Source organism: Brachyistius frenatus, unplaced genomic scaffold, assembly GCF_029030835.1.
Source record: "Brachyistius frenatus isolate BFR_SWC_R1_liver_20210118 unplaced genomic scaffold, ASM2903083v1 Contig_116, whole genome shotgun sequence".
NCBI classification, from domain to species: domain Eukaryota; kingdom Metazoa; phylum Chordata; class Actinopteri; family Embiotocidae; genus Brachyistius; species Brachyistius frenatus.
The window spans coordinates 1,006,854-1,015,986 of record NW_027210715.1 but is presented as its reverse complement, the minus strand read 5'-3'; the positions used below and the strand labels follow the sequence as shown (position 1 = coordinate 1,015,986).

Here is a 9,133-nt window from a genome sequence, read left to right as displayed (position 1 = left end):
ACACACACACACACACACACACACACACACACACACACACACACACACACACACACACACACACACACACACACACACACACACACCACAACAGCGTGAAGCCTGTGTGCAGTTCTACACCTTCATGTTGACCCAGAAGGATGGAGCAGTGTCATAACAGGCTCGTCCATTTGTCCAAAACATACACATTGTGACACCCTGCCTTATGGCCCCTCCACATTAACCACTCCATCAGCCCCAACACCTCCAATTTTAGCTGTGCATTTGTGCACACATACACACACACATACCAATCAACATATGGACAGCAGTCACACCCTGTCCCCCAGAGGTACTCAATATACAGGTGTCAGTGTAAACATCTGGCTGAGTGTGGCACAGTGGCCTCAATATTCATATTCTAATTCATCATCTTCCCCATTTCAGCTGAAGAAACTGACAAGATGTCTGCATCAAGCAAAGAGCAGAGTATTACTCCACAGAACAGGAACTGCTTTGAATAATTAACAAACAAGAAATAGCCAGGTCACAATTACATTGAAGTTTGTTTATCCGATCTATACTAACCAGATTTTATCATTTAAAAAACAACAACTTTCTATTACATGATGCCATACTAAATACACATTTACTTATGTTCAGGCAGAAAAACTGACAATGCAAGATCATTTCTTTGTAAGTGATGTTATTGAAAATCTCAAATATAGAAACATGACTACAAGCCTAATTAATAAAACATCAATGTGGTGAAATTAAAATAAAATAAAATCTTTGTTTAAAATGTGTTTTTGTTTGTTTCTAACTAAGAAGTCAAATTAACACTTTTGAAAGCTAAATTCTAATGACTGCGGCTGATGACCTGCCAACACTGACTTATCGCAGGTGATTGATCTGTACTGATGCATATGTAGGCAGATATACACAAAGAAATATAATATGTGGTTGATCATGACCTTATTGTCTTCTTTTTTGTATGTTTTCATTAATAATTACTAGGAAAGCAGTAAAAAAAATCTGACCTATAATCATTTCCAGGTAAGGTTACTGTAAAGTAGATTACTGTCAGTGTCATCCTCTCATCTCCAGAAATCATCTGTACACTACATATCCTATTAAATGCAGCTCTTTAGTAACTAAATGTAACTAAATAATTGCTAACAATGTTTCTATTGAGTGTTTAAGTATAAAACTTTTTTTTTTATTATTTTTTTTTTTACTATCAGATATCAACACCTGTCTTTAATTCAAACCTTCATTATTGGGCTGGTTTTACTGCACGTTAACCCAGGTCCCTGAAAGAAAGCTGTATTGTGTTAGTCAAGGGTCATATGTTCAGCCTCCATTAGCCCTCATCTGAGTTGTTTGTGTAAACCACCACAGTAGGTATTGCATGTGATTTTATAAATTCTCAGTACTGTTTTAACTTGGAATGATGAATCAACGCTGCCTGTCCTCACTTCCACTGCAACCCAAGCCCTGCTCAATGTGCAATGTGGGCTGAACAAGACGCAGGCTCCGCCCCCTCTTTGGTCCTGGTATAAAGCCCTCCCTCCTTCACTTCATCTCAGACCAAAGTTTAGAAAGTGTGTGAGGGCTGCTCTCACGAAGCCCTGTCCCACCAGGGAAGAGGGAAAGAAGGGCAAAGTTTATTTATTTATCTATTTAGTTTTGTTTTTTTTCCTTTCACACAATTCTTACTTTTTTCACCTTTTTTCCTGATGTGGATTACTTGGAGCTAACTCGCCAGGATTAAGGATACTGTGTTTTTACTGAAAGCTATGGTGGCTTACGATGAACTTGGTAGCTTGGTGCCTATCAAACGGACTCTGCAAGTGATAGACTCCCAGAATCAAGCCAACAAGGAGTCAGAGGTGAGATGCAGAAACACACAGTATAGCGACTGATGTCACTCAGTAAATGTTTGACTGTAACTCCTTGAAATGAAGTCATATCTTTGTGTGATTGTGAGTGAATCAGCACCTAACCCCGGTTTTATCTCAGTAGAGAACACAGTGTTTGTGAGTGTGAGATGAGACTTTGACCTTTGTGCCTGGACCAAAGCTTGAGATATTGTCTATCCTCGGAAAGTGAATCATTGGATTACACCGCACCTTTTCTGATGTTGTAAACGGTGAAGGCACCCCTTCCCTTCAGTGTCGCGTATTCCTCCTCTGTTCTCAAATATGCATCCTAGCAGGCAGCTCAGTATCGATGGGACATGGAGAAAGACAATCAGCAGACTCAAAAGAGCACAAACAGTGAAACAGCAGGGGGGATATTCTTAGTCAATAACCCTGTATCCAAAAGTAATACAGTACTCTGTCTTTGACATTAGGAGGCACAGCAGCTTGACACCTTTCCCTGAGTAATAAACCCTATTACAGGTTCTCAGGTGTTGAAATCAGGTTTGTTGTTTGTATTAATTAAAGTTTCCAATTCAACTCCTTCCTTCCCCTTTGGAGACTTCTTTTGGAAGAGAACATGTGGTTTCATTGACGGAAGACATTTCATGAGTCTTATTCCCACAGAATTGGCCATTTAAAAACGTGTCATCTCTTCAAAGGGTTTTTTCCCCCTTTGTGTTCACATATTGATGACCTAGACTCTGATTTGCAGTCTGCCTGCTCTGTTTCCCTATCAGCTCATGCTTTGCTGTAATCATGGGACACATCTGGGGTTTTAGCTCACAGCAAGCACGAGGTTACATCAAAGCAAAAGTATAGGAAGGGTGCTTTAGAGATTCCTGAAGATAAAAAAAAAAAAAAAAAAACTCCCTAAGGTTTATGAGGCTGGGTTTAAAATTTAAGGAGAGTACATGTGTCTGTCTGGAGGACCAATGATAGCAATTATCCAAAGCAACAGTGCAAACCTGGGATCTGTCTGATTTCCTAAAGTGTGCAGAGAGTAAGAACAGAGTTTGACTGCTAGGAGTAGCAGCTTTCCCAGTCCGTTTGCACCATTTCACTTTATAGATGATATACAAAACGTGGGACGAGAGGCCCTTTGTTATTCTGGGGCCAGTTGCCAAACGACAGGAAGGGCATAATGGCAAGTCTGGTCCCCACAGACCAGGAATAAAATCTATCCTCACATAGAGGCTTCAGTCAAAAGAGTTGAAATGGCCCCTACCACTAGAGGGCTTGCCAAATTCTCAAGGCTGTCTGTGAAAACCCTGACCACAGTAGACCGTGATCCAACCACAGCCACAGCAGCTCCGAGGCCACATCAGACTGAGCAGATCTGTTTGACAGCTGTGTCCGTGGGGCCCGGAGCCTCGATGGCTGCACGGTTTCCCACAATGCTGAGCCAAGCCAAAATCCCATTTGGCCTGAGTCAGGAGAAAACACAAGGAGCTTCTTGCTGCACTGTGCTCAGTGAGAAAGCCCTTATTAACGTGAAGTCCTTAAGATGCTAAATGCTTGTTTGGAAATGCCTTTTTCAGTTATCTCATGGTGTTCTGTTTTATATTACCCCACATCTTCAGCTCTTTGATTCCTGTGGCCTGTTGTTGTTGGAATCAGGCCGAGTAGCTCTCCTCTTTCTTCCGCCCTCAGGGCTGGGTGAGGAGTGTCGGGGGTGGGTCACCTGGCCCAGGTGTAGTGCTGTTCTCACGCGAGGCTTTTTGAAGAGCCTGTCTCAACTTGTAGCCATAAACTCTACAGTGCACCCCTGCAATACTACCTTGTGTAAACACTTACTGTGTTTAAGATTGCTGCACATTTCCCCAACTCCCATCTGTGGTCTGGTTCACTGAACAGTAGTGCCACACTGTCCCATACAGCTCTCTCTGCGTGGGACCAGTAGTTAAAGAGCCAGCTGCAATCAGGAAGCATTTGTCACACTTTGAGTGTTGGAACAGATCCGCTCTGGAGTGGAGTTGTAGCTGTTGTCAGGCCAGATAGTAGTAGAGTCTGTGCTAGGAGGGGCATTGAACAGCTGAGATGTATAGTCTCATGCATTCCTGGCATTCCTTCAGACCCCCTTCCCCTCCAGATCAGCAGTCAGAAAGGGTCTTTGTGCTCGGTGGGCATGCCTGGCTCCAGAGCCCTCACATGATGGAGCCAACAGCTGCTTCCTCTTCTTCAGTATCTCTGTGTCCCCTGGTCCGCCAGTCTGTCTGCCTGCAGCTCAACCTCGTCTTTTTCTCACCCCCAAACAGGGAGTGGAGTCAATAACAAGAATTTATGACAGAACTTGTGTTTTGTCACATTAAATAACATCTTCAATTTTTTTCAGGAACCCAGCAACAAGCGTGTCCGTCCTCTCGGCAGGGTGACGTCGTTAGCCAATCTCATCTCTCCAGTGAAGAATGGGGCCGTCCGGCGCTTCGGCCAAACCATCCAAGTAAGCTCCCGTGACAGCCCACCAAAAAAGACCTCCTTGGTGAAAGGGCCACCTCTTGCAACATGTCTGACTTGTGGGGCTTCCGCTTTGTCATCTGCAGGCCTCCTTCCGGGGCGATGGCAAGTCGCCGGGCATGCCCCAGAAGCCTTGCAGCAAGGCAGCGGCCCCTACACCGCCCAAAAGGAGGAACAGTACCCTTTGGTCAGAGACGTTGGACGTCCACCAGAAGGGAACTTTTTCCACTAAAGAGATCAAGCGGCAAGAGGTGAGAATCAGCACTGAGACATGAAACTACGTTAGAAACGGGTAGACTATGGTGAGGACTCCAAGGGCCAAAGGGTAGTGGTACCCAAATGATTGTGCCAGATTAAAAAAAAAAATCCAGACAGCAGAGAATTCTACTTGTCTACCAGACTAATTTCACAAGTCCCTGTAATATTTGTGTCAAAAAGCTTAAATGGGGCTCAAACTCACTTTAACCTGACAAGCCAACAAACCCGTTTCCTGCCTCACCACTTGCCCTGCATATGTCAGAACTCACAAAAACATTCAACATAGTAGAGTTGACAACATAAAGAGCAAAGGGGGGATGACAGTTGTTTGACCCCACTGCAGTTTTAGATGTAGTCTAATGGCTATAAATTGCAATAATGTAATGACACCTGACTCATGAGTTGTGCTAAAAATCTTTCTTTGGTTCCTTCTCCCCTTCCTCAGGCCATATTTGAGCTGTCTCGTGGAGAACAAGACCTTATTGAGGACCTCCAGCTCGCACGCAAGGTTTGTACTTTCAGAGGCTCTGAGTTAGGGGGAGTACATATAAAGCAAACAGAATAAATAGAAAGTCTGGCAGGTCTTGCACCCAGCCAACCCAGGAACTATAAAAAGACAGGAATTGTTCCTCTGTCTTTCTCTTGTACCTTTGAAGCTCTTTATTAGCAAAGTTATTCTTAGCAGCCGCCACTTTGGTTGTTATTTGATTGTTTTGGCTCTGTTCCCATTCACAGGCATATCATGACCCAATGCTGAAGCTCTCCATCATGTCTGAAGAAGAGCTGACTCACATCTTTGGCAATCTGGATGCCTACATCCCTCTGCACGAGGACCTGCTGGCCCAGCTCTCCAAAGCAACAGAGCCAGATGGGACTGTGGGCCAGATTGGGCAGATTGTAGTAAACTGGGTAAGTGTCCATTCATGACTTGATGAACAGTTTTAACAGTGTGTGATTCTGTTAAAACTCTATTTTAAATAAGGAAGGCATTTACAGTGTGAACCCTTTCTCTGCAGTTGCCCAGGCTGAATGCATACAAGGACTACTGCAGCAACCAGCTTGCAGCCAAGACGCTGCTGGACCAGAAGAAGCAGGACCGTCGGGTGCAGGACTTCCTGCAGCGCTGCCTCGAGTCACCCTTCAGCCGGAAGCTGGACCTGTGGAGTTTCCTGGACATTCCACGCTCCCGTTTGGTCAAATACCCGCTGCTGCTCAAAGAGATCCTGAGACACACTCCACCAGAACACCCCGACACCACCAGCCTGGAGGAAGCAGTAAGTTCAGGACACAAATATAACCTGTTTAACAAAGGAACAAGCATCATCTCCATATTGGTTATCTTAACATTTGGCTCAAGTCCTAATTAAATTAAATTAAATTCAATATTTGTGTTCAGATCACCATCATCCAGGGGGTTCTTTCTGACATTAACATGAAAAAGGGAGAGTCTGAGTGCCAATACTATATCGACAAGCTGGAGTATCTGGACGACAGGCAAAAGGACCCTCGCATCGAGCAGTGCAAGAGCCTGCTATGTCACGGGGAGCTGCGCAACAAGAGTGGGACGGTGAGCAACACACACACTTAACAACATCCCCCTTTAGCTCTCTCCACACACATCAACACAGTGCTCGCATCCCATATAAGGCAGACTATACCTGCCAGCCTCACTGATCTGGCTAGCAAAATACAATTTAACCAAACCAGTAAAGATTTCCACAATGCAACCATGTACGATCAGTACATGCTAACAGAAATGTCAAGTGCGACTAAAAAATGTTATTGGTCGCATCAGGTCTAGGTGTGCAGACATTGCCTTTTAACAACAACAAAAAATCTCTCAATAAAAAAATCTACTTTTGATTGAAGTAAATCATAAGGTAGTTAAGAGTCATAAGTCCATCTGAAATCCATCTACAATCAGTTAGGCACACCAGTGCAACCAATGTAAAAAGTTACATATATATATAAACTTTGATGACAGTAAAAATCCTCTAGAAAACTGTTGGTAGTTATGTAAGATATCAGAAATCTGGTTTTAATATTTTTCTGTTGTTTGTTTCTTTGCAGAAGCTGCATGTGTTCCTGTTCACTGAGCTGCTGGTCTTGACCCGTCCTGTCACCAGAAATGAGCGCCAGTGCTTCCAGGTTTACCGGCAACCAATTCCAGTGCAGGATCTGGTGCTGGAGGACCTGCAGGATGGAGATGTCAGAATGGGAGGCTCCTTCAGAGGTGCCTTCAGCAATGCTGATAAAGGTAAGGCTGGTGTCAAAAGATTGTTGTAACTGCATAAGAGATGGTTTCCCTCATTTTTAATTCCTAATCTCACTTTTCCTTCTTCCGCCACAGCCAAGAACATTTTCCGGGTGCGTTCCCAAGATCCGAGCCAGGCGCAGTCCCACACGCTGCAGGTCAACGATATCTTCCACAAGCAGCAGTGGCTCAACTGCCTCCGCAGTGCCATTTCCGTCCTCCGGCCCCTCGGCGAGCCCTCCGCCCCCAACACACCCACAAGCGACACCCGCTCTAAGCGTCGCCCTTCCTCCACCTCCGCCATCATACACATGGAGGAAGCAGACGAGAACTGCCCACAGCGTTCTTCTCAGTCTGCCCCCAGCTCGCCTTGCAATAGCACAAGCCCCAGCACAACTTCCCTTTCATCCAGCTCCTCATCTTTGTCGACGACATCATCATCGTCATTATCGTCATCGTCACTCTTCTCATCCACATCACACAAAACCAAAAAGGACAAGAAATCTCTGTGTTCTTTGGGGAAGAGAAAAGAGACAATGGTGTGAAGTGAGGTGTCTTGAGAAAATGGACTCCTGGAAGGACATTTGGTTTTGTGTACTAAAACAGAAGCGTGGGACTTGTATTTATGTGTGTATGTGCATAGTATTACTACAGTGTTTTGAGTTACTGTCCTCCTCGGCAGCTATTTACCTTACCCCTCCATCCGAGTGCACTCCCACGTCTTTGGGAGAGACATGCACGGCTTTTACCGGCTCTGAAAGGGAGCACAATGAGAAACAGACCCACATTTTATGCTAAGAGTTTGTTGATTTCTTGAAGATGATGCATCAAATTCTGTTTACTATTAATTTGATATTTAAGCATTATTTTAAACCTGTTTTGGGGGGGCTAATGAAAGTTTTACATTTTTATATTCTAAAATTTATTGTTTTATTTTTTAAGTATGATATAGCAGCAGTTTTAGCTTCTTAGGGCAAGTTGTCTCACATTTTGAGCATGTTTCATAGAAGAAGGAAAAAAAGAGAATCCCCAAGTGGTGAGCTGTATCACGCAAAACTACAAATTTCTCCGTAAAGGTCTGATTTTTAGATTAATCAAAAGACATGTCTTATTTTTATACATTCCTTAAATGACAGATGTTGGAAGCTGGATCATTTTATTTTATTTACTGCTGAGGCATTAGTTTAGGTCCAGATAAGGTGTCAGTTTCTTGCTACGAAGCTAAGCACGGACAAACAATGTTGAAATCATATCAGAAAAGAGATGATGAGTTTTGTTTGAAACACAAAATTTTGAATTGAGCCATGTTGGTTTTTTAAGAAGCTGACAATTCAGAATGAAATGGATCACTTTACAGTGTAGCATCTTGCATGGAGCTTTATTTGGACAATGCTCGCACCAGTAGAAGCGACAGGATGTATGCACTTGTCCGGAAGGGCAGGACAGTGAAACATATTAAACACTGGTTGATGATGTGAAGAGAATGTTGTTGAAGGCTGAAGAGAACAGAGACAAGATAGTTAAAACTGTGTTTTGGAACTGAAAGAGACGCAAAATGTGTAACTCCATCGGGTTGGTTAGGTTGGTGTGAAATCTTGCCGATCGATAGATAGATGGTAAAAATCAAGTGAGTGTAATTGATGGAAAAAGCAAGTAGGGGAAGGGAGACAAAAAAGTTTTTTGAATGTGTGTAACAGATGGTTTCGTTATTGAGAGGGAAACAAAAGAGAAAGGGGCAACTTGGTTGCCACGAGCTTTATGTAAGTAAAGACTAATAAAGATCTGTGTAAGACCTGCAACCAAAAACTTTGATTTTGCATCTTTATTATTCACTGATTTACATATGAACTGATAGCTCAAACATTTTGGAAAACATTTTGCTTAATTGCCTCCTTTCCAAATTAGACAAAAGGATTGATGCCAACCATGGCAATGTGCTAAACATGCAGCTTAGTTAGCCTAACTTTGCAATAAGATTGGAAACCGGGAACAAGCTAGCCTTTGTTCTGTCTGAAGGTGAACTCTCACTATTAACCACTTGCCTGGCTGCACTATCTGTCCCTCACAGCTTCAGTTTTCTTCACCGTGAATACAGTCTTGGAACTCGGCTTGTATTAACGTTTGCTCGCCGGACCAATCGGCGACCAGTCTCGGCCTTTAATTGCGTTTGTCCCGCCCCTCCTTCACTGTGATTGGATGACTGGTGACAGTGACGACCGCTCTTGCTGACCAGAAAGAAAAAAAATCGCAGAACGTTCAGCGC

At 43.6% G+C, this 9,133-nt stretch overlaps 1 protein-coding gene across 1 annotated transcript; it reads left to right on the top strand.

The window, feature by feature from the left end:
* Positions 1-1,592: 1,592 nt before the first annotated feature.
* net1 (neuroepithelial cell transforming 1) lies at positions 1,593-8,676 on the top strand. Its single transcript, XM_069713188.1, has 9 exons — positions 1,593-1,871; positions 4,237-4,344; positions 4,445-4,609; positions 5,062-5,124; positions 5,352-5,525; positions 5,633-5,890; positions 6,013-6,183; positions 6,687-6,873; positions 6,967-8,676. The coding sequence occupies exons 1-9, from the start codon at positions 1,779-1,781 to the stop codon at positions 7,413-7,415; spliced, it is 1,668 nt and encodes a 555-aa protein (XP_069569289.1). The 5' UTR covers positions 1,593-1,778; the 3' UTR covers positions 7,416-8,676.
* Positions 8,677-9,133: the final 457 nt, after the last annotated feature.

Excerpts from the sequence above, each read along its gene's own strand:
- net1 (XM_069713188.1), top strand. The coding sequence starts at position 1,779 with ATGGTGGCTTACGATGAACTTGGTAGCTTGGTGCCTATCAAACGGACT. Across the intron at positions 5,526-5,632 it reads GGCAGATTGTAGTAAACTGG|TTGCCCAGGCTGAATGCATA; the intron begins GTAAGTGTCCAT and ends CTTTCTCTGCAG. Across the intron at positions 5,891-6,012 it reads CCACCAGCCTGGAGGAAGCA|ATCACCATCATCCAGGGGGT; the intron begins GTAAGTTCAGGA and ends ATTTGTGTTCAG.